Genomic DNA, 26,678 nt, shown 5'->3' with positions numbered 1-26,678 from the left:
CTGAAAAGCCAAGTGGGACTCCCATTGGTAATCAATCATGACTATAACTGGACTATGAGCAACTACCAGACAATCACAATTTTGGACATGGAAATGTAAAACAGAAAATGTATGTCTTAAAATCAACATGATGAGGGAAGTGGAGGTATTTCTGTAATGGCTAGCTACAAAGTTCTACATTTTCCTAAAATTACTAAACAAAATATAATTGATTTGTTGTTATGAAAGTATAACAATAATCATATATTCAGCAAAGACTCACAACTAATATCTCATTTCATCTTCCCAATAGACCTGAGATGTTTATATATTTGTTTTAGTCGGCTTTTCCCCTGCTGTGACTACAAGACCCAACAGAACAACTGTAGAGGAGGAAAAAAATTATTTATGGGCTCACTGTTTCAGAGGTCTCAGTCCACACACAGCCAATTCCATTCCCCAGGGGCATCAGGTGAGGCAGAACATCATGGTGGAAGAGTGTGGCACAGGGAACCAGCTCACATGATGACCAGGAAGCAGAGAGATTCCACTCTCCAGATACAAAATATATACTCAATAGCTACGGCCCCAAATGAAAGACTAACTCTAGCCACACTCCACCTGCCTCCAGTTATCACTCACTTAGTCCCATCAGGGATTAACTCACTGATTAGATTAAGACTATAACCCAATCATTTCGTCTCCAAACCTTTATGCACTGTCTCACATGTGAGTTTTGGGGGACACCACGTCTACACCTTAATATTTTGCCCCTGGGTCCCAAAAGCTCGCACTCATCTGACAATGCAAAATGCATTTAGTATGCTTATCAAAGATATGTGGAGATACACTTCAAAAGACTGAATCCAAAGTCATCCCACAGAACCTTACCTGAAGCTCTACCCAAACTCTGTCACTTTTCCTGCTGCCCCATTGCTGCCTCTCACTGCACACTTAGCTCCCACAAGCTACTTTTGAATCTGCTGCCACAGAGTCTGTTCTGGGATCACAATACCAGTAATTAAGTCTCACTTCTCTTCCGCTTCCCTTTAGCCTTAGTGCCTAGGTTTAATACAAGAAAGACACTACCTTTAAAACTTCAAGATCTTAGATTCACAAATGAAGAGCAAATAAAATAGAGTATTAAAAAACTAAATAAAAAATTAAAAGATAAACATATTTAGTATAACACTTCCTTTTCTTACTTGAGAGACGAATACAGACTGCCAACCCCATCAAAGCAAGCCTAGTAAATCCTTGAATACCACTGCTGAAGCTAAGCGTCCAAATTGTGCAAACTTGACATTTTTCCTTGTTAAAACTGCAATTAGAAACAACCCAAATGTCCAGGAACTAATAAATGAATAAAGAAAACATGTTCATACAATGGAATATTCACTAATAAAATGGAATATGGTACTGAAACATGAACACTGAAAACATTTATGCTAAATGGAGGAAGACAGTTTCAAAAATCCACATATTGTATAATCCCATTTATATGAAATGTAGAGAACAGGCAAACCTATAGACAGAAAAACATCAGTAGCTGCCTATAGTTTAGGGCAGGAGGTTTCACGGGGACATGGGTAGTGACTGTTGATGGATATGGGTTTCTTTATGTGATGACAAAAATGTTCTAAAATTGTGGTGAAATGCATTGTACACCTTTGTGAATATACTAAAAACCATCAAATTCTACATTTAAATAGGCAAGTTGAATAGTATGTCAGTTATATCTCAATAAAGTTGTTAAAAATTTGCACTTCATAGTTATTTTTACTGGGCCACGGGGGTGTGTACATGTACACGTACAGACATCTACATGTGCACAGCCAATTACTTTGTGAAATAGAATGTAAGCTTACATTTTTAAAAAAAAAATCAATCGTTTGATCACTGCTAACTTACAACATCTATAACAGTACTGTGTACATAATGCATACTTAGTGAATGAGTACATTAGGCCCTGCTAAAGATAGAACAAAGACTAATCTACTAGCATCACTATGCTCATTTTGAGTTGCTAACAAAATTGTCATCTCAAAATGTGTCATAGGATAATCTGATTTGACCCTTATCAAGAGGAAGCATTAAGAGTAACAGAGAAACTATCTGTATTACCCAGCATCTTGGTCAGCAGAAAGGTAAGACCAATCCTGTAATGAATTGGTGGCAGGAATAGTATATAGTTGATAAAAGTAAGGGTACTTTTCACCTCTTTCCATGAGTGATGAGTTACAACAACCAAACTTTGGACCAAACCCATTTGAGCAAATTTCTGCTACAGTTTGGATTTTTTTTTTTTTTAAGTTGTAGATACACACAATAACATTATTTATTTTTTATTTTAATGTGCTGAGGACTGAACCCACTGCCTCACACGTGCTAGGCAGCACTCTACCACTGAGCCACCACCACAGTCCTACAGTTCAGATCTTGAATGTGTCCTAAAGGCCTATGTGTTAAATGTTTGGTCCCCAGGGTGGTTCCATCATGAGGTTGTGGAAACTTTAGGAGGTAGAGTCTAATAAGAGGACCATAAGTCACTGGGGCTGTGCCCTCAAAGGGGATGGTTTCTACTTTTTGCTTCCTGGTCATGAGGTGAGTGGTTCTCCACCACCATGCACTCCCACTACAATGTGCTGCCATATCAAAGACCCAAAGCAATGGGACCTAATCATTTACTGGAATCCCCAAAACCTGAGTCAAATCAACATTTCCTCTTGATAAGTTCATTATCTCAGGTATTTGGTACAATAACAGAAAGTTGACTAATACATTGACCCAAGAAGGTTTATTCCACATTCCCCTCAGTCGTAGTTCCTTTACCTTTGAAACTAAATTCAGATACAGTCTACTGTTGGCTCTCCTAGTTCCTGAGCCATAGTATACTAAAAGCAATGGCATCTTTCTTTTAAATCATCTTACAGTTCAGTGAGGTCAATAAGTTGTTCTGCGGCCAAGACGCCAAACTCATCTTATTTCTAGCTATACTCTCACCATTGATGGTCATGTTTTCCCTTTCAGTTAATTTCATCACCAAAGGGCATAAAAATGTCCTGATTCACTCTGGCTTTCTGAAACATCCAAGCAACCTGTAACTGTGATTAAAAACTAGCTCTCATACACCCTGCCTCTGATTTTTCCTTATTTTTGTTTTGTATTCACAAGAGATTTGTGTTCAAAAACAAATACTACCCACTGAACTTGCAGGTATGTGCAATTCTAGTATATAACAAACAATTCAGGTTAATCTTCCGATAACTAAAACTGCAGTTTTTGACCTTGAAAACCTTTGGGATGAGGTGGGAAGATTTTCCTTTCCTAATACTTGATTCTGAATAATCTGAAGCTGTTCCCCAGAAACAGTAAGAAAGCAGAGGGTCTTTAAAATAAGAGAAGTCTTTTTTTTTTTTTAAATCTGGTGATTCAGGTTGACTAAATCTGTCATCTGAGTGAACCGTTAATAATTTTTAAGTGACTATCAAAGATTAAATAATTTCCAAGAGGCATTTCACATTCACATGCTGCTTATTACATTTTAAATTGGTGTAATTCAAAGGCAATGACCAACCTACCTGGGTCAAATGATGACAAAGGTAAGAATGTAATTCAGTAAGAAACAAAAGAAAGAGCTTTACCACAGCATCAGGTACATAAGCAGAACACTGGGGAAAATGTACAGCTCTTAAGGAAACAGAAGGAGCTAGTCAATTACAGTACAGAAACACAACATAATACTGTACACATTAAAAACAACAGTTACAAACATAAGGTAGAAACATGGATAATATTTATGATGTGCAGGTTGAGTATCCCTTATTCAAAATGTTGGGACCAGAAGTATTTCAGATTTCAAAGTTTTCCAGATTTTTAATATTTGCATAGCTTTTACAGATGAGATCCCTGATCCAAAATCTGAAATGTTCCAAATGTGCCATGATGTTCAAAAAGTTTCAGGTTTTAGAGCATTTCAGATTTCAAATTTAGGATGCTCAACTTATAAAGTAAGTCACCAAAATATAAAATGTGTAAGTACCTATGTGTGTGAGTTTGTGTAAAATGAATTAACCCAATGTCATCTTTTTACAATACATGATTTTTAAAAAATATCTTTTCAAAACAGCTTGTCACTGAAGCTCTAATTTTTAGAGATTCCCCCAATTCACTTGGCTGAGTTTTTCTTTCCTTTTATTGTGTACCATCTTCTTGATCATCTCTTTTCTCATTGTCTCAACTCGCAGGTTATCATGATTTCTTGTCCAGCTCTAGGAAAAAGACCTACATAAAGGCTACAAAGTAGGAAATAAAGTCATCCTATGGTCACTGTGGTAGTACCCTTGCTATCACTATGAAGACATCACATAAGTAAAAAGAGGGAAATGAAAGAAACCTCAAGAACTGCATCATGCCACAAAGCTATTTTCTAATTATTTCTAGCAACATGTGAAGGGTTATGGAAGATAATATTCCTGCAACCCCTGAAGAAAGCCCCTGAAGAAAAATGGAGAGAGATGCAGCTCAGGAGAAGGGAGGGGAAACCAGCCAAGTAACAATGGGCCCTGCGGGAAAGGGGCTGATACTGAATGCTAGACCCTAAACCATGACCTTCCCCCATTGCTAATTAGTCTTAAATGGAAGCACAGCAAATACCAACAGGCAAGATTGGAGTACTCATCCCTCAGGATCTGGACTTTTATCTCCCCAGATAACAATGGGCTTCAACTTTTTTATATCTACCTTCCTAAATTAAAGTTTTAACCTGTTCAACTAGTCCCCAAAGGTCAAAACTGCACATACACGGCTTCCAATGATTACATCAATGTACCCTATAAAACCAAAATCCCTTCTGTAACTGATGGCCATTTTTCCATTCGGAAAATGGGTCCCAATGGCACCCAAGTCCGCGAAGGAATAAAGGCTTGTCTGAATCCGTTGAGGTCTGCTTCCCGTCCTTTTGTGCTTTCATGTACAACAGGTACATGGGACACATACATTTAAAGAAACAGGCTACTACCTATTTCTTACCTATTGCATGAACCCGATTCTGATGAGTAAAGAGCTGATTCCTGAATATCAGTACAACTAGAAGAATCATCTTGTCTATCAGGCTTCATCTTCCCTAGGGAGCCCAGATTTGAAGAAGGAAAATGATTTCTTACTGAGGTTGTATCTGAGAATTTCATTTTATCATCTTCCTGTCCTAAAAAAGGAGGGGGAAAAAAAGAAAGAAATGTAAAAAGGATGAAAGAAAAATTAAAAGGTATTTTAAAATTTACAACCTTTGTATGCCTATTACTTCTGTAAAACTTAATGTTGTTATTTGTATTGAGTAAAATCTAAGTATATATAACATTGATTCCAAAACTCTAGTGAGAGCCAGAGTAAAAAATCAGTACCACAATGGTGTTTTGTTTTTCCACAATTAATATAAAAATGAAATTTCCTTTAAAACCAGAAATGAGACAAGTTTCTAATTCTTTTTTTTTTTTTATTTTTTAGTTGTAGATAGACCCAATACCTTAATTTTTTAACATATTCTTATGTGGTGCTGAGGATTGAACCCAGTGCCTCACACTTGCTAAGCAAGCGCTCTACCACTGAGCAACAACCCCAGTTCAAGTTTATAATTCTAACAAATGCTCTACTTACACATCACTAAATTCCTAAGTATTTCGTAGATCAGAGAACACTGTCAAGTCTAATAAAAAAAGACTATAAGAGTCAACTAATAAGAGAACTATGATATTTGTCACTGGCTGTGATAGTTAATCTGAATTGTTAATTTGAGTGGATACAGAGATACTTAAGATTAAGATGCTTCTGGGTGTGTCCATGAGGGTGTTTCTAGGAATGATTGGCCTGTGGGACAGCAAACTGAGGGGAAGACCCACCCTAAAAGTAAGCAGCACAGTCCCATAGGTTAGGAGTCTGGATAGAATAAAAAGGTGGAAGAATGAGGAAGACAAAACAGATGTAGGCTCAGTTCTTCTTGGGCAGGGTGCTTCAACTACTGCAGCGATCTCCTGAGGACACTGAATTTCTGCTCCTTCATTCTTACAAAACAGACTCTTGACCAGCAACTCTCCAGGGAGTTTCCAGGTCTTCACTCCTGAACTAGGGCTGCATCAGTGGTTTCTCCTCTTGTTCTGAGGCTCCAGCTTCTTGGGCTAAGCAGTTACTGGTTCCTCCTGCTCACCAGTCTGCGGACAGCCATTGTGGGAATATCTAGCTTCTGATCATGTAAACCAATCTAATAAATTCCCCTTTATATTCATATATATAGGATTATTTTATTCATATGGTTATTATTTATAATCATATGTATATGATTATATAGAAGGAATAGAATCAATGAGATACATATGTGTGTATCTGATAGATAACATTAGGAGCTAATACCCTGAAAAATACAATGACTATTACAAAATAGTAAATCTACATGGACCCTAAACTTACTAAATAGAATGAATTCACTATGGGAAAAGAAAACTAATCAGACATAATGAATATTTCCATTTCATAATAAAAGTCACATTTCTATACATCCTTTGCCATATTCTCAGTTTTTGAAGTTTCTCATTGCAGATATAGGAAAAGGAAAGATCCAAAGTGTATACAAGAATGTGACACACAGGTACAGCCCAACTTATATGGGCACTTCGAAGTTTAAAGAACAAGTTAAACTGGTTGTATATTGTTATACAATAACCACCTTTTCAACTAATCTGTGTCTTCCTCTTTCAGATATTCCCATTCATGCACAGCAATCTAACAGCAACAGTCACCCAGAGAGAGCAATACTTTTGTGTATATGCACACATACTACATAATCCTAAGCACAAGTAACCAACTGTATTCAATAGAGATCTGACTAATAAAAACATTTTTCTCCTGGTGGGAAATATTAAGCCAGAGTTTCTTGAGCAATACTATTTTCTAAAACTATACTTTAACAACTGCATGAACAAATTCAAGTTGCTGAGGCAGCAACCTATTAAAGGCATCATGAGAAATGAAGACGACAACAAGGAGTGCCACAGTACCCAAAAGAATAAAATACTTAGGGGTAAATCTAGCCAAGAAGGTAAAAGACTTGTATACTGAAAGCTATAAAACTACTAAGAGAAACTAAAGAGATAATTAAATGGAAAAACATCCTGCGTTTATGAACTGGAAGATCTAATATTGTTAAGATGTCAATACTGCCCAAGGCCACCTACAGATTCAATGTCATCCAATATCAAAATACCAATGTTTTTTAGAGACAATTTCTATGTAAACAAAACAAAATAAAACAAAACATATCCTAAAACTCAAGGAACCTCAAAGGGACTCAGAGAGCCAAACAAAACTAAAAAAGAAAAATAAGGTTGCAGAACTTACACTCCCAACTTTGAAACTGACTACAAAACTACAGTAATTAAAATAGTAGTACAAGCATAAGGACAGATACACAGACCCATGGAATAGAATAAGGAATATATAAAGAAAACCTTCACAGGGTCAGTTGATTTTTGATAGGATTAACCAAGAGCAATCAGTGAAGAAAAGTCTTCAATGAATAGGGCTGAGAATAAAACAAACATCTGTATGCAAAAGAATCAAGTTGGGCCCTTACCTTATACCATATATAAAAACTAACTCAAAATAGATCAAAGACCTAAATGTAAGAGCTAAAGCTATAAAATTGCTGGAAGATAATATAAGGGAAAAAAATCTATGTGACACAGGATTTGGCTATGACTTCATAGATACAACACCAAAAACAGGCAATAAAAAACAAACTAAACTTCATCAAAATGAAGCATTTTTGTGCTGAAACGACGCTATGAAGGAAGCAAAAGGAGACTGCTTGGAAATATTTGCCAACATATATATGATAGGCGATCAACAGCCAGAATATATTAAGAACCCCTTAAAATCAACAAACAACCCAATTTTAAAATAGGCAAAGGACTTGAATATGCTCCAATAAGAAAAACAAATGGCAAAAAAAAAAAAAACACATGAAAAGATGTCCAACGTCATTAAATTGCAAATCAAAAACTCAAAATGGCAGCAGGCACAGTGGCACTTGCCTATAATCTCAAACTACTCAGAGGCTGAGGCAGGAGGATTCCAAGTTCAATGCCAGCCTCAGCAAGGTCATGTCTCAAAATAAAAAATATAAAGGGCTGAGGATATAACTCAGGGGTGGAACATCCCTTAGTTCAATCTGTAATCCCCCAAACAAAAGCAAATACAAACAAACAAAAAACTACCAACAAAAAAAAAAAAAACCACAATGATATACCTTTTCCCATCTACTAAGATGGCCTCAAAAAAAAACAAAGGAAGATAATAAGTGCTGACACAGATGTGGAGAACCCTCACACATTGCTGGTAGGCAAGGTAAAATGATACAGCTGTTGTGGAAATGAGTTTGGTGGTTTCTTGAAAGGTTAAACATGACACCACCATATGAACAAGTAATTCCTCTCCTAGGTAAATATCCTAAAGAATTAAAAACAGGGACTTAAGCAGATATTTGAAAATCGGTGTTCATAACATTATTCACCATAACCATGTTATGGGCCAGGCCATATGGTCAATAACCAAACATACTCCATTTTACCCTGAAACTTCACGTCTTGTAAGAAATGCTTCTCCTATGAGAAAACTCCACCTTTGCCATACTAATCCTGCTTAGCAACCTAGATTAGAATTGCAAAGGTTTCTGTTCTTATACAACGTACCCTATCAGAGAATGAATGTCTAGACATTAGTAACCATTCTTTATCTTGTACTCAACTAGGGTCATTTTGACCCACCTCCCTTTCTGCTTATGATTCTAGATCTCATGATGTTTATAGTTTTGAATCACAGCAACAGCCATTTATGATTAATGTACTGACATGCCTTACTTATGGTATAAAAGGTGTACTCTAACCCCTGGAGGGGGTCAAAGGGTGTAGACGTGCAGCCTGCCCCTTTGTCCCACTAGCTGGTGAATCCGGACTGCCAGCTGGTAAATAAAGATGGTTCCATCTCTTGCTTTAAGATCAACTCAGCAATTTATTGCCATCTTGCCATAACAACCAAAAGGTTGAAATAGCCTGTAAGGAATAAATGGATAAGCAAAATGTGGTATATACATACAATGGAATATTATTTAATAATAAAAAGGAAGGAGAGGGTTGGGACTCTGTGGTAGAGCACTTGCCTCACAGGCAAGAGGCTCTGGGTTTCATTCCCAGCACAACGAAAAAGGGGAATAAAGGCATAAAACTTTAATATGTACTACAACATTAATGGACACTGAAAACATTATTCTTAGAGAAATGAGTCAACACAGAAGGACAAATACTGTACAATTTCACTTACACGAGGTACCCAGAACAGGCAAATACATATACATAAAAGTAGAACAAAGACTATCAGGGATGTGAGGGAGAGGAAAAGGAAGAGTTACTAATTAACAGGTACAGGCCAGGTGCAGTGACACACGCCTGTAATCTCAGCAACTTGGGAGCCTGAGGCAGGAGGATCGCAAGTTCAAGACCGCCTTGGCAACTCGGGTAGGATATCAACAACTTAGCAAGATCCTGTCCCATAATAAAAAGTAAAAAGGACTGGAGATGTAGTCCAGTGGTAAAGCACACCTTGGTTCAATCCCTAGTACCAAAAAACAATACAAAAGAATGATTACCAAGTTTGTATTGGCAGTTATGGAAAGGTTTTGGGAACAGTAGTAACATTTATACAGTACTATGAAGGCATTTAATGCCAATGAACTAAAAACACTATGGATGCATAAAAAGATACATATTGTGGTATGTATATTTTACACAATAAAGAAAAAAATAAATAATTTTCTTGTGCATCTTTTCCCATTATGATTCTGTTTTGTTTTCTGGCCCAAAGCCCTGGCAACAGAAATCTAATATCAATCTCAAATTTTAAAATGGATCAAAATTAATGTGTTATATGCATTGTCATACCAAGTGCATTAGCCTTAGAATGTTTAGGAGAACATCACATCCAAAGTAAATGCCAATGTTTTATAACGAAAATGATTTATTCTCTTTGTAGGATATCTTCACTCTCAGCAAAAAAACCCCACACCTAGAAAATATCCTCAAGCTTAAACAACTAAGGAACTTGTGATTTGTCATTAACTGAAAGAAAGCCAGACCTTAGCAATTGTTTCTTCAGGACATTCTTCCAATCATTTTTCCCAGAGTAATAATAAACATATTATATTCAACAACTACTATATGAATTTATCTAAAAATGCTTTTCCCATTTCAAATGTCTAATAATCCCAAAGTAAATTCCTTTGGTTTTTTAATAATAAAAATAAATAATGAAATTCACCATATTTCTGTTTTTAATGTCTCTTACCCATGTGCATAGATAAAAGCTTTTCTGTAGATTCATCTTTTTTCATTACTTTGTTTTTTGACATTCCATCAGTCTTCTTGTATCCTTTTTTGGCCCGATCCACCAGAAGCTGAAATTCATTCTTATGTGTTTTACCTGAAATTCAAAAGACCTTCTAGGTAAGGTAGGTCCATGAAAGTAAACCACCTACAGTGACAAACTGATATCAAGAGGTAAACGGGCTTGCTCATGAACGTCATCCTTAGCAACCACTTGCGCTGAATGTAAAAGCTGCCAAGCACTAGAGCACAAAGACTGAGGGGGTCATGGAAGTTTCCTTATTTTTTCCCATGCTCAAACACAAACATTGAAGCATGCTATTCCTAGTTTGCTACTCTACATTTCTTCCCAAACCCCAAACTCTGGAGAGGGGCTTTTCCCCCTCATACCACAATACTAAGGGGTAGAGAATATACTGGGTGTAAGCAAAAAATTGTGTTTCAGTTGAAAACTGCCTTGTCTAGAGCTACCCATGCAGGATTCTAGTCATTCAGTGCCTTAGAATTATGGTACAACTTTGCAAGTTGTAGTCAAGTTAGAGCAAACAAAAATAATTGTCTACAGATTTGCAAAATCCCCTCTGGTGGAGATTTCATTAAATTCCCTACCCTACTATTGAAGAAACCAGTTTTGCCTCCATTTGCACATTCATTTCAATATTCCTAATCTATAAATGTGACTGTTCTTTGGATTCTCCTTTGCATATCTTATTAACATCTTTTTGGTACCCTCTCTAATGAGGTCTTCAAATCTCTAATAAAAATATTAATTATATATCCATTGGAAATAATGATTTCATTTAGTTTTGAAAATTATCCTTTAATATGAAAAAAGAACACTAAAATATGAAGCATGACAAAGAAGATGATAAGTTGGATTCCTATATGTGGACACTGGTAGGCATAGCAAAGACATTTAGGAGATTACTACTAATTCCAACATATTTATGTGTATGTGTATAAAAACTCCCAGTGAAACTAATGAGTAGGGTTAGAAACTGGTAAGTTTTAAGTAAAAAACTTGTTAAAATTTTAGCAAATAAATTATAAGCTGGTCATAAAGATGACTGTAAAAGTTTAGCTCTTCAGAAAAATTCTTCTGAGTACAATCTCTACACAGAAGGACACAAACGAGGTGGTTTCTATTTAACTCCATGCATTTAAAGATAATTATCATATCCTTCTTCTGTTCTCCAGAACTAGTGGATCAACACTGTTAGGTTGTGTTAGGCAGGGGTAACACATTACTACAAAATCAATGCAATTTAGTGAGCTCATGTCCAGGCCATTTTCCTAGATTTTATACTTTTTCTAGGCCACTAGGAAAAAAACTAGTGGGTTTAAGATTTACTAGAGAAATTTGCCAAAATAGTTGCATTAACAGTAACGAGTTAGGAGGCTTTATCTTTTGAAATAATAAAACCTCAGATTTAAAAAAATTTCCTTTTCTTATTGAAATCTAATTATCTCATAGGCATGCTGGAAAACAAAACCAAATGGCAGCCACTGCTCTGGCTCTGGCCCAAGAAGTCTAATAACACTGCTTAGAAAATGAATGATGCCAACAGATTATGACTAATAAAATTGTTCCCACTCATCTCTTCACTCATTTTTGGAGATCTGCCATTTGGCAAGGAGTACTCAATTTTGCTGGTTATGAGTCCTGAATTTACCTCTTAAAAGTTTTAAGTTGCTCATCTAATTGTGGGATCTGCTAAGTACATGTTTGGCCAACTCAAACTCATCAAATTCTCCAGAACAACTGTTTCACAGTCTCCTCTTTATTCAAACCTATAATGTTCCCCTCTGCAGCACCCTCTTGTTGGCCTCCCACTTCTCTGAAAAATATGGAGTCACTCTAACAGAACTCTGTCTCCTTTTAATCACCATTACATCTAGTCTGTGCACACGGGATCTCTCTTCTTCCTTATGATTACCATGAAATGACTGTTCTTGCTGTAACTAAAGGTTGACCCCATCTACACTATGGGTTGCATCATGAAGTCGTCTCAAACACAGGTTGTTTTTGAAACTGAATGTGTGGACTATGAAAACAACTTAGTAAGTTCAGACTGGCATTTTTTTCCCTTTAATGAAACAATAAAGAGCAAAACAGAAAATCTCAGAGTACATTAAAAACGGAAAAGGTAATGGCATTTTGAGAAACTTTTGTTTCAATGTGTGTGTGCACAGTAGTGACATAAAATACATTCATTGCTATGGGCTGCAGTCAAAAAGTATGAGTCACTGAGTTAAGTATCTCTCGATTTAAACAACTCAAAAAAAAAAAAAAAAAAAAAAAAAAAAAAAAAAAAAAAAGCCCTCCCCTGACCCAACACCCACCTCCAGCTATGACCTCACTTTTCTACTCTCCCTGATATAAGAAAACCTCCCCTAAGAATGGTTCATTTTCATAGTCTCACTGCTTCACTTGCAATTTGATCTCAATGAATTCTAAGGGTTTCTGCTGCCTCCTCTCAGTCAAACAGCTCCTCTCAGTGAAATCATCCTAGAGGAAGCTACTGTTGACAGGGTTTGCTGCCTCCAAGCTACGAAATCAATGTTCCCTTGTATGGCCTCTTACAGAACTTTTCACAGCAATATGTGGAACAAGTCATGATTTCTTTGTTAAAACATTCTTCCCCTAGATTTTTTGATTCCACATTTCCAAGCTTTCCTCCTTTCTCTCTGAAGCTTTCTGAGCAGTCTCCTCTTCCTGTTCTCATCTCCTACATGTTGAAACAGATTTCAAGGTGCAATACAACTAAGGATTCCTGAGACTCTTCAGGACTCTTCAGGGGAGATGAAGTAATGTGATAATGCATGTCATTGTATTATTAGGACCATATCTATGCAGAACAAAAGTAATGGTGGATAAAATTTTTGATGTGTTAGCAAGCACCAAGAAAATAATGGAACTGTACCAGTAATCATGGTATTCCTTACAGCCACACACTCACCATTTAAAATAAAAAAAGTCACTTTCACTTAAGAATGTCTTTAATGGGCTGGGATACAGCTCAATGGTAGAGGGTGTGCTTAGCATGTGTGGGGGGTGCAGTTCTCCACACACACAAAAAGGAGTATTTCTGATGAAGCAGTCAAAAGAAATGACTTATTAAATTTTGGTTCTTGGGTACATTTCTGTGATGAAATGAGAACTACAAATAAAGCCCTTCTGAGGCATACCAAAGTATGATGGGTACTAGTTTGATTTGTGAGATAGCCACTTATTTAATGGTATACCATTTTTAACAGAAACTGAAATATCTCCCAATTTAAAAAATAAACTTAAAGAAAACAACTAACAATTAGATCTGTTAGTTGTAGGGATTTTTTTTTTCATAAATACCCTTTGTCAAACTGAAGGAATTCTAGCTTATTGAGAGCTCTGACCATGAGTGAGTATTTCATTTTTTCAAATGCTTATCTGCATCTATGTAGAAGATTATAAGGTGACACTATACTTAAGCTGTACTGAGTTTTGTTCTGGACCACAGCAAGCTTCATAATCTATTGAATCAGCCCAAGGCTTATTTTCTGTTTCATTAGGACAAAATATCAAGAGAATGAGAAGGAAATACACAGACTGGGAGAAAATATTTGCAAAAGACATTTAATTAAAAGAAAAAAAGGTCATTAAGCAAAATATATAGATAACTCTTCAAATCCAACAATAAGAAAATGAAAAATCCAATTTAAAAAAGGGAAATTGATCCAGACACTTCACCAAAGAAGATATACAGATGGTAAACAAGTATATTACAAGATGCCCAATATCATATGAAATTAGGGAAGTGCAAATTAAAGCAACAATGATACACCACTACATACCTACAAAAATGGTAGCCAGTTGAAGCACTGACACTACTGAATAGTGAGGACACAGAACAACAGAACTCTTATTCACTGCGGTGGGAGTGCAAAATGGTACAACCGCATTGGAAGACAACTTGGCTTTTTTTTTTTTTTTTTTTTTAACAAAATTAAGGATACCATTCCATCCTACAAGTTAGTTCCCCAGTATTAATTTAAATGAGTTGAAGACATATGTTCACACAAAAACCTGCACACAAACAATTATAAGCAGCTTTAATCATACCTGCCAAAATTTGGAAGCAATCAAGATGTTCTTCAGTAGATAAATGATTAACTATGGATACATCCAGAATGGAATAGTATTCAGTGCTAAAAAGAAGTGAGTCAGCCTAGGGTGTGGCCCAGTGGTAGAGGACTAGCCTAGCATATGTAAGGCCCTGCATTACATCCCTTAGCACAGCAAGAACAACAAAGAAAAGCTAACAAGCCATGAAAAGACACAGAAGTGAGGTAGGAGTTTAGGGATGTCAAGATGGTGGAGGCAGAGTACAAGAAAAATGCCGGCCAGAGCACAATATGGGGAGATGTCATCATGTCCCTATCTACGATAAGTCCCATTACCATGGCAATCCCCCCCACCCCAGGGAGGGCTTATCACCGCAGCAAATGTTGCCACAAGTTTTGTACAGTCCCATTACCATGGCAACTCCCACTATAAGTTCTGTATTCTAATTAGGCAAAAATAAAGTAACCAATGGGAAAGAACTGGGCAAGGTCTTCAATTAGGTCCATGGGGAAGATGAGGCACAGCTCAGCATATTAAACAAGACTTGCCCACATATTGGGGCCTTAAGCCACTCTCCCTTGCTCAGCTACTCTGCTCTACAGAGTATACTTTCACTTTCAATAAATATATGCTCTACCTGTTACTTCTGCATTTCTTGCTGAATTCTTTGTTCAGGACATCAGGAACCTGGTCCCCACTGGACCCTCCACTGGTTAACAGAAGGATCTTAAATATATAGTATTTAATGAAAGAAGTCAATTCACAAAGGTTTTATACTGTATGACTTCAACTATATGACATTTTAGAAAAGTCAAAAGTATAGAAACTAAAAGATTAGCATTTGCCAAGGGTTACAGAAGAGGGAAGGATCAACCGATGGAGCAAAGAGGATTTCTAGGGTAGAGAAACTATTCGGAATGATACCATAATGGTAGATAACATATGGAAATCTATAGAATACATAACACCCAACAGTAAACTTTAGACTATGGACTTTACGATATTGATAGATTAGTGTCAGTTTATGGATGGTACAGGATGTTGACAGCAATTGAACCTATCCATGTGCAGGGACAAAGGAAATAGAGTAACTCTCTGTACTTTCTGCTCAATTTTGCTGTGAGTCTAAAACTGCTTTAAGAAATGAAATTTCTTTAAAATGTATTTCTTTCTTTCTTGTTTTTTTTTTTTGTTTTGTTTTGTTTTTTTTTTTTTTTTTTTTTTTTTTTAATTAGGGAAGATAACAGCAGCATTTAGCCTAGAGGAGGAATCAGCAAATAGCCAGAGGACCAAATCCAACTCAAGACCTACTTGTATGGTCCTCTGGAAACAAACAAACAAGATGTTTCTAGTGAGCATATGTAGCCTGCAAAGCCTAAATTATATATTATCTGGCTTTAAGGTAATTTAGCCTGTTCCAAGGCATCTACTTCTGAGTGTGCTGTCTGAGGGCCCAATTTTACCAGCTTTCTCGATTCTAGCTGATGGTTAATTTGCCCTGTGTAAACTATAGAAATCGTTCTGCATAATCCTTTCAGGAGGTTCTTTCCCTAGTCTCTGGCAGTCTCCTTTCATTCATGTGCACATTGCTACGCAGACAAAGACCTAACAGGAAACTTCTACAGATCTTTATAGCTGTCTTTTATCTGCAGTATCCTCCTTTCTGGTTCTCCATTCCAAGAATTCTAGATATCTTGGCCTCCAAGAGCTTGGACTTGCCTCAATTCAGTGATACTAACAGGTTGTTTTGGGGTTCCCCCATCAGGTGCCTGAAAACTGCTAATACAGCTGTAGAATTCATCATATTTTATCTTTCTCTCAGAAATCACTGTCTTATGTTAACTGTTTTCAATATCTAAGAAATCATTTTTTTATATATTTCATTTGATTTTCTGCCTTTTTTTTTTTCCAGAGCAGCGAATTTTATAAAATGAACACTACTAGACACAAAGGGAGAGACAGGCACTAATACAGTCATAGTGGGTAACTTTAGCACACCACTCTTGCCGTAGATTCAAGTGAAAAAATCAACAAGAAACATCAAATTTGAATTGTACTATAAATCAAAAGGGCTTCACAGACATCCACAGAACATTCCACCCAACAGCTAGCTGTACAAATGCACATTAAATTCATCAATTCATGGAAACTTTACCAAAATAGATTATATATCAAGCCTTAAAACAAATCTAAACAAATTTAAAAAAAACTGAAATATGTTTTTACATCTTATCAGATCACAATTATTAAAGCTACAAATTAACAAGAAAAATGATGGAAATTACACATACACATGTAGATTGAATAGAGCATTATTGAATAAAATGTTAATCATTGAAGAAATGAGGGGCGAAAGTACAAATATTCTTAGAACCAAATTAAAATGATTTTCTGCTTTTTTAATAGAGGAAAGTTATTCTATCTGGGCTAAGAATAGAAATCTATACTTTTAATTTTTGGAGGGGAAAAGTTTATTTTTGTCAGAATTTATTATTAAATGAGTTAAATATATTTGAAGCTTCTTGACCCATGGGTTACTTGGAACTGCATTATTTAATTTCCAAATAGTTGGCGATGTTCCAAGGGCTTTGTTACTGATTCCTAACTTAATCTCATCGTGGTCAGAGAACATACTTTGCATGCTAAAGAACATTCAAGGTGAACCTTCTGCACATCCCGAGGGTACTCTCTTAGCTATTCTCTCCTTTCTGGTACTCTGTACTGCAAACTCAAATTCTTTTGGTTTCTCTGGTCTCTCAGTTCTTTCTCAGCCCAGAGTCTTCTGGAATTCCCCTTTTAAACTCTGTTATTAGGTGCATCCCACTTTTCCCCGATCTCTCAGAGATTCTTGTCCTTTGTTGCCCAATCAATGATGTTTTGAAAACTGCTATTTCACAGGACTTGTCCATTTATTTGATTGTTTTGGGCAGGTAAATCAGTCCCTATTATTCCATCTTGGCTAGAAGCAGAAGTCCTCTGTTTAACTACTAATATGATACATATCAATAGATATAACCCATATAAACAAAAGTTCTTTGGTATCATTGATAATTTTTTAAAATGTAAAGAAGCTTGGAAAACTGAGAAAGTTGTTCTCAATGCTGATGACCCAGGATGGAGCCTTAGGCTGTTTCCTATCAGCACTCTCCTTCCAAGTAACCCAACCAAGGTTTCCAACTTTAAACACTACTTGTAATCATAACAGGTTTATGTTTTTGCTTTTTAGGTAGGTTGTGTTAAGTTTTCATACTTAATTCTCTTTCCCATTTGGATATCCAACAGAAACCAAAACTACATAGGCAAAACAAATTGATTCCCTTTCCCACCCATAATTCATGCCTAGTCTTCACCTTAGTAAACGGCACTATCATTTTTCCACTGTTGCTTAACTCAAAAATATAAGAATCATTCCTGGTTTCTCTTTTAGTTGCTCCCTACATTAAACTCATTAGCCAGTACATTTGTTCACCTTTGAAATTTTGCCTGAAATTCCCAGTTTACTTCTATACAGCTACCACTCTAGAGGAGGCCATATCTGGCCTATTTTAGCACAGAAACGTGACTTCATTTAGGTCTCTTCTCCATTGCACATCATCTTCTTAACGAGGCCTTCCCTGACCATCATATCTGAAATAGCAGCTCTTTTACTCTGTGCCTGCCCAACATCTCTTCATGGCACTTGTCACAGCTACAGCTACACATTTCACTCCTTTGTTCACTGCCTGATTATACCCACTAGAGCTAAGTTCCAAGCGGGCAGGAGTAGTTTTTGCTTGATATTACATTCCCAAAAACTAGAATACTGGCTCAGATGCAGTCATCAGTGGTCAATAAATATCTCCTGGCCAAAGGGCCTCTAGACCAGTTTTGTTGTTGTTTTTTCTAAGTTGTAGATGGTCGCAATACCTTTATTTATTTATTTTTATGTGGTGCTGAGGATCAAACCCAGTGCCTCACACATGCTAGGCAAGTGCTCTAGACCAGTTTTCTTACTCTTCTTGCCCCTGGTAATTTACTCTCTATCCAAAATATATCATTATCTTTTAGCCCACTGCCCCCTTTGTGCCTCCTTTAGGCCTCTGCTCCTGATGCTCTCTACTTGAAATCCTCTTCCTCCAGCACCACTTTATTTTTCCATTTATTTTAATGAAGACTTCTCAAATGCCAACTCCTCAATAAGAGCCTTTTCCTGACTACCTTATCTAATACTCCCCATAATTTCTATCAAATTATACTGTTTTATTGTCCTCACAGCATTTATGTTATCATCTGCTTCTTATGCTGTTGATCAGCCTGCTACTAGAATGAAGCTCCACAAGTGAAGGCAATTTATATGTCTTGGTCACTCCATATTCCCAGCATCTAAAATTCCAGCTGGCACACAGCAGATGGGCACTAAAGATTTACTGAATTAATAAATGACCAAACAAAAGGTTAAAGGAACAAGCTAAACTATGTTTAAAGGCCTAGCTAACTTAACAAAATTAAGCTGATACACCCAGCCAAAATTGCAGTAGACAACTGAAGTACTCATTGGAATTTTTTTCTCACTGAGTATAAAACTATTTTACAAATATAAAGAGACACAAGATCCCCAAAACACGTGTCACGGCAGTGAAGCAAGGAGAGTAACTTTCCAGCAGGCTGATTCTGCCTTTTACTGGAGTAATTCACATCTTAAGAAGAGTTAGCAAGAGCATCTGATATCTGAAGTCCCCACATAACTCAACAGACTCATTTGATTCAACCTCTGCATCAAATACTCCAACTAGAGACATTCAACTAATACTCAAACTGACTGACATCATAGCTTTTTTCCTGAATGAAAGAGAAACTCATGAATACATACAGATTTAAAATATTGCTTGAGTTGTGGCTCAGTGGTAAAGCTCTTGCCTAGCATGTGTGAGGCATTGGGTTCAATCCTCAGCACCACATAAAATAAGTAAAATAAAGGTATTGTGTCCAACTACAACTATTGTGTGTGTGTGTGTTTATGTATGTGTGTTTGTATATATATATACATATATGGAGAGAAAGAGAGTGTAGAAGGGAGAGAGAGAACACATGTTTGTGCTCTAGAGAAAATCAGACATCATGAAAATGCCATAGCAGCCCATTCATAAAATTAAGCTGCTTTTACAGTATAAAGATTCCTTAGAAAACTTGGAACGGGACCACCATTTGACCCAGCTATCCCACTCATTGTCCTATACCCAAAGGACTTAAAATCACTGTACTACAGTGATGCAGCCACATCCATGTTTATAGCACCTCAATTCACAATAGTTAGATTGTGGAACCAACCTAGATGCCCTTCAATAGATGAATGGATAAAGAAACTGATATATATATATCATATATATATATATATGATATATATATAATGGAATATCATTCACCCATAAAGAAGAATAAAATTATGGCATTTGCAGGTAAATGGATAGAGATGGAGACTGTCATGCTAAAAGAAATAAGCCAATCCCAAAAAACCAAAGGCTGAATAATTTCTCTGATAAGAGCATGATGATACTTAACTTGGGATGAGGGGGCAGGGAAGGGGTTATGGGAAGGGGGAAAGGGAAGAATGGAGGAAGAATGGATTGTGTAGAGGGAAATGAGGGGTAGGGAGAAGGTGGAGGGAAGGAAAGATAATAGAATGAGACAAACATCATTACCGTATGAACATGTATGAACAAATGGTGTGATGTACTTCATGTACAACCAGAGAAATGAAAGTTGTACCCCATTTGTGTATAGTGAGTCAAAAAATAATAAATGAAATTATAACTGAAAAATAAATAAATAAATAAATAAATAAGAACAAAATTAAACCGCCTTTAAACACTATAATCTGAAACTAAATCTGGCCCTCGGGGTAAAAAGATTCCTAACATACCAGTCACTCACTCAGATTTAATACATGATACAATGCTGTGAAGGGCTTAGACTTGAGCACCCACTGAATTTGGGTTTATTTTCTAGCTCTGCTTTTTACTAGACATAAGAACAATTTATCTAATGTTTCCAAGTTCCAGTTCTTCCTCTTAAAAAGGACAATATTTGTTGCAGAGAGTTGCAGGAAGATATTAAAATAACATATGCAAAACTCCTGGCACAGAAACTATACATATTCAACAATTGTGACTTCTGCCTTCCTTTATTTTCTCCAAAAGACTAACAAAGCAAAGCCAGGTGCAGTGGTGGCTCCTGTAATTCCAGTGGCTTAGGAGGCTGAGGCAGGAGGATTACAAGTTAAAAACCAGCCTCAGCAACTCTGTGAGACTCTGCCACAAAATTTAAAAAGGGTTGGGGATGTGGCTCAGTAGTTGAGTGCCCCTGGGTTCAATCCCTGCTACTTGGAAAATAAATAAATAAATAACAAAGCAGAAATGAGTACAAAAAAAGTGCACACAAGTAGAAGAGATGAGACACCTGAAGCATAGCTAATATCTTAGCCTGGAAGATAGATCAAAGTTTCTTCATGTTTTCTCAAAAGGAAAGAAAAGTTAGAATAGTGACAGATGTGGAAAATGTTTAAATTCTCTTTCCTGACTTTCTACAGGCTTACTAGATTCTGATTAAAAACCATGGTGCCTCTCCCATTCTCATCTACTCATTCACTTGGTCAAATATGTAAATGGTAAAGCACATGCAAGAACTAAGTACAGACAGGACACTGCAGATACTTTTCTGCCAAATGGTGAATAATATGTAAACATTTCTTCTGTACATCATGAAACTAGTTCATTTATTGAAGTCTTAAGCCCAATAACTCAGAATGAGGTCTCATTTGGAAATAGGGTCTTTATAGACATAATCAAGTTAACATGAGGTCATTAGCATGAGAGACCTAATCCAATAAGACTGATTATGTTTATTAAAAGGGCAAATCTGGAATGCCTAGAAAATAGATGATGGGAAGAGACACACGGAGAAGCAAACATCAACAAGCCAAGGGGAGAGGCCTAAGATAGATGCCTCCATTAAGGTCCTTAGAAGAAACCAACCCTGCTGCCACTTTGTTTTTGACTTTTAGCTTCCAGATTTGTGAGACAATAAATCTCTGTCATTTAAGCCACTCTGGGATACCTTTGTTATAGTAGCCCTAAAAAAACAATTAGAATATAAACATATAATTAAAAATTACTTTGAACTAATAAGATTGATTAACTGACAATAACTATGGTCACCCTGTCAAAAATTTATACTTTCTTATACACTTTCCTGCTTTAATTTTTCACTTATCACTTTCTAAAATAATAGGATATACACTCCAAGAGAGTTTCTGTCTATCTTGCTCATTACTATATCACCAGCATCTAACACATATCTAGCATATAATAAATACTCAAAAAGTTAGTATTGAGGGCTGGGGAGATAGCTCAGTCGGTAGAGTGTTTGCCTTGCAAGCACAAGGCCCTGGGTTCAATCCCCAGCACCGCAAAAAAAAAAAAAAAAAAAAAAAAAAAAGTTAGTATTGAATGAATAATAGTACAGAATGGTAAGGCCAGACAGTCAAGCATCTCTTAAGGACAGGGATGCATCCTAAGAAAGGTGTCACTGTGCATACATCACAGAGCACAAACCCAAATGCTCTAGTCTGCTACACACCTAGGCTTATTGCCCCTACATCACAGTCCTATATAACATGTGATTGCACTGAATATTGGAGGCAACAGTAGCACAACGGTAAGTAGAATGTCACTAGGCAATAGGAATTTTTTACCTCCATTATAAATGTATGGGATGACTGTCACAAATATACTCTGTAACTGTCAGAAATATCTGTTATGTAGCACATGGCTGTAAAGGGAAAACTTACCTTGGCTGGGAGGGTTTCCCATGAAAACCACAATTAAGCTAATAATGAGGTGGGAGTGTAGACAGGGACACAAATACAATTAAGAGGAGAAAACTCCAGACAAAGTGACAAGAGTGTAACGAAGGTCCTGCAGCAGCAGCAGCAGCAGCAGCAAAGAACTTGATAAAAAAAGGTAAAAACAATACCAGGAGTAAGGGAAGATGAAGAGATGAGGCAATAGAGATAGGCAATCCAGATCCAGGGAATAACAGATTTTATCAACTTGTATCTGAAGAGTAATGGAAAGCCATTGGAAAGTTTTTGATAATGGCAGAAGAGTATTAGGAAAGTCACAATCAGAAAGTAATTTCAAGTAAGTAGTTTGACTTGAGTCAAACTTGGTAGACTGGGGAGGAGGAAAAAGAAGGGGGATGACTAGTTAGGAAGTAATTGTGACTAGGACAATGGTAGAGGGAAGAATAAGTGCACAGGATCAAGAACTATTTAGAAAATAAAGTCTGACAGAACTTGATGATGAACATGGGAGTCAGGAAAGAAAAAAAGTTAGTATGAAAGATAAAGAATCAGAATGGCAAGTTAGTTATTGAAAGCAAGTGGGGATGCAAAAGGCAATGGAGGAATACCTCCCAATTCAGACAGAAAAAAATCTTTCCAACCTCAAATTCTATAACCAGCCAAATTATTAGTCGATAATAAAGGTCTTACTTCCTGGTATATAAGATGTCAAGAAGTATTCCTCCATATACCCTTTCTAAGGAATTTCCTGGAAAATGTATTTTACCAAACCCAAGGAAGAGACAAGACAGCTTTGGATCCTAAAAATAGAGAAGGAAAGAAAGCAGAATCTCCAGAAGATTCCATGTGAGAGATCAAACAAATAACCAGAGGAGGCTCCAACAGGACAACAGAGGTTAGAGATAGCTCTGGGAAAAACATTCCTAGATAATGAATGACAATCTATGTGTTTATATGTATTAAAGTAATTTACACTTCTGGTGGAATGTTCAGAAATATATCCATAGTAGACAAATAGAAAACTAAATGTTTCCTTAAAAGGAAACAAAATGTTCTCCTAAAAGGATTATATCCATAGTATGTATATATATAGAATGTATAAGTAGTAAATAATGCATCTAACCTAAATAATGATCTAATTAAACATTATGACATAACTATATTTGAAGGATGGGAGGGAGGCAAATGAAGGGGTCAGAATATATAAAAAAGAGCTAAACCTTCATTTTTCATATTAGCATGTCAATCATTCACACATAAAACTGAAAAACTTCAAGAAATAGAAAGAGTAATATCCTGCCCCCAGTTCTGGACACTGAACACCTTGGGTGTTCTGCCACTGAGCTACATCCCCAACCCTTTTTATTTTTATTTTTAGACAGGGTTTCTTCAGGTGGCCAACACTGGCCTGGAACTTGTGATCATCCTCCCAAGTTGATGGGATTATAGGTATCTACCACCATACCTGATCTCCTGTATACTTTAAGTCATCTACAGATTATATGTAATACCTAATACAATGTTAATGCTACATAAGTAGTTTTTATACTGTAATCTTTTACATACATATGTACACACACACACACACACACACACACACACATTTTTAAAACCAAAAGGGATAATAGCTGTCACCTTATGGAATAAGAGGCAGGTGGTTGATGGAAGAGAGATGAAACTGATGATTTTATCCGATTTTTTTAAACTACTTGCATTTAAAACATTAATATAATGTTTACAAGAAAGTACATCAATAACATATTTGAAGACTGACACCAAATTAAAATGTATGATTAAACTGTAAGACTAGCTAAATCTACATGTGTACACCTGGTTTTTGTTCCTATCACTTGTTAACAGCTTCTGTAAGACCAGTGGAGAAATAAATCTAGATGCTTCTCCCCAGTTTGATCAGATTACATCACTTTTTCTTTTTATATTTACTGATTTACATTTATACATTTGCTTATTTCTTTTTTACTGGTGCATTATAATTATACATAACAGTGGGATTCAATATGCTATATTCATACTTGCACATAATTGGAGCAATCTGGGGAGACCGCTTTTTTCTTATGCAGGTTGAGAGACTAAATCCTGCTCACCTGAATCCAGGTAGATTCCCTAGGTTGGCTGTGGTAAGAAAACAACCAAGAGAACAAAGAAAAACAGCTACTCAAAACAAAACAGAGAAAAACAGAAAGGTGTTAGCCCTGGGAAAGATATATACAAAGACCATTTAAGGAAAAGAAAATGATAAAGTTGGGGGGTTGTTAAGAATCTAATGAAAACTATTTTTGGCACAATTTTCAAGCTATAGAAGTGTTGAAATTTCTTACAGAAGACTTTTTATTAAAAAAGGCCTGAGGACAGAATGGAGTCAGGAATGTTCCCATGCTAATCTCATCTTCTCACAGAGATGCTTTTAGAGAACTAATTAGTATTTGCAAAGTGCTTAGTGATAAGCAAAAAGCAGAGTGTCATAAATCAAAAAGCAGGTACACAGAGTACAAAAGAAGGTCACTGAGTAAATGCCCAACTAAAATTCAGTCCCTGAAGTAATAATTACAAAAGTTGGTATTGAACATTAACATGAAACAACTTTTAAAAGTTACTTAAGATGAAAAACATCAACTCAAGTTCTTTGCAAAGAAAGAAAATGTTGTACAACTTACGATATTTACTGTGAATTTCATCTATTTCCTTTTCTGTTTGGTCCTTCGTAAAAACCATTACCTAAAATAATCAGGAAAATCTTTAAAATTTCCCCAAAAATGACAAAAATGGAAATACCACAAACTTCAAATTCCCCAATGTGGGTATTTAAAGTAGAAGAAAATCATCTCTTATCTCTATTTTATATAGATATAAGAACAACTCCTATGTGTTTCCTTCGATGATCATCAATAGTATTCATTGTACTCTTACTTTTTTTTATCAGTAGAAAATGCAACACTGATTCCATTATAATAAAGGAAGTATTAACAAAAAAATCCATGAAATTTCCTATTTTCAATATCTATCTTCCACTCTCATTGATGCAACAGGTAATACTTGAAACTAGAAGACTGGAGACATTTAACCGATCTTTTATAAGACACACCTTTTTACCTACCTTCTCTCCTTTCCAACCTAAATTCTTCAGGTTATATTAGAAAAGTCACATGTAGAGAAAATGCAATTAACACGAGACTTAGTGTGTTAAATTTCTATTTCTACTTTTAAAATCTCAGAAATTTACCTACACAATTCATCATAGTCTCCATTTACAAGTAGCACACAGGTAATAACAAAGTGAATTGAAATCCCATTTTCTGTATTACATCGGTATAAATTTACTTCCCTAAGGTCACTGCTTTCCTTACAAAGACATTACTAAGGGTCTAGGAAAATAAAACTACTTGGGAGAGTCCCAAACACTTCCTCCAAAGTCACAGGGCAAAGTGACTATTTTCTTCTTTGGTATCCTTTCCTCAAATGTTAAGCCACCAAGCTCGAAGGCAGCAACAGTGAAAAATTCTAGGTTTCTGACTCACTCAAAAATTCTGTAGAACACCAAATTCTCATAAACTCTTGTAATTACTTAATATCTCCATAGGTATAACTAAACATAGGATTGCAGAATGCCAGAGCTAAAAGATGATCTTAGAGATCACGTGGTTCAGCCATTTAGCTTTACAGATGAAGACCCTGAAAGTCACAAAGATTAAATAATTGATCGAATATGACCAGCAGACAAAGAGCCAATATCAAAGCTCCTTCATGCAAAAGCATGGGCTTTTTCTACAGAACTCTAGCTCATGAACAAATTCTACTTTGGATTGCTTTCTGTTACAAGTCTACTAAACATAGTTGAATACATGCTACAATTGTTCTACAAGTAAAGCTTAATATATTAAATGTATTCTAGTACATCTCCTACTAAATAAATTTAATAATGGCTGGTTTTAATTTTGTTAAGTATTAAACTTCTCTTCCCCTCCTTTCTAATCAGACACTGAAATAAGCCATCAACTTACACTTTCATTGAGTTTACTTGCTTCAAGACGCATCCTGGTCTTCTCCATGTTTTCAAGTTCTTGGACTATTTCAGCAGCTGTTAAAGTAAAAACGCACAAGCACTATTTATTTATATGTAAAACTATTACATAGTTTTGATCGTTGTACTATGGTTATAAAAGCTGTTAACACTAGAAGAAGCTGGGTGATGGGTATGTCTCTATTCTGTTCTTGCAATTTTTCAAAGCCTAATATCATTTCAAACTACGTTAAAAATATAACATGGAATTAAAACATTGAATTCTTATACATGCATACAGCTTAAAGT

At 36.1% G+C, this 26,678-nt stretch overlaps 1 protein-coding gene across 3 annotated transcripts in view; it reads right to left on the bottom strand.

The window, feature by feature from the left end:
• Window positions 1-26,678, bottom strand: part of RAD18 (RAD18 E3 ubiquitin protein ligase) — a 120,023-nt gene that overhangs the window by 53,287 nt on the left and 40,058 nt on the right. For all 3 annotated transcript variants that reach the window (XR_013760832.1, XM_079122084.1, XM_079122085.1), the window contains 4 exons: window positions 26,371-26,447; window positions 25,027-25,087; window positions 10,369-10,503; window positions 5,011-5,185 (listed from right to left, as the gene is read on the bottom strand). Coding sequence is in view for 2 of the 3 variants with exons in the window: in XM_079122084.1 (XP_078978210.1) it covers window positions 5,011-5,185; window positions 10,369-10,503; window positions 25,027-25,087; window positions 26,371-26,447 (448 nt within the window). In the remaining variant the exon portion in view is untranslated. The remainder of the gene's footprint in view (window positions 1-5,010; window positions 5,186-10,368; window positions 10,504-25,026; window positions 25,088-26,370; window positions 26,448-26,678) is intronic.

This window comes from Sciurus vulgaris, assembly GCF_902686455.1.
Source record: "Sciurus vulgaris genome assembly, chromosome: 19".
NCBI classification, from domain to species: Eukaryota; Metazoa; Chordata; class Mammalia; order Rodentia; family Sciuridae; genus Sciurus; species Sciurus vulgaris.
This window is presented reverse-complemented; position numbering and strand designations above follow the sequence as displayed.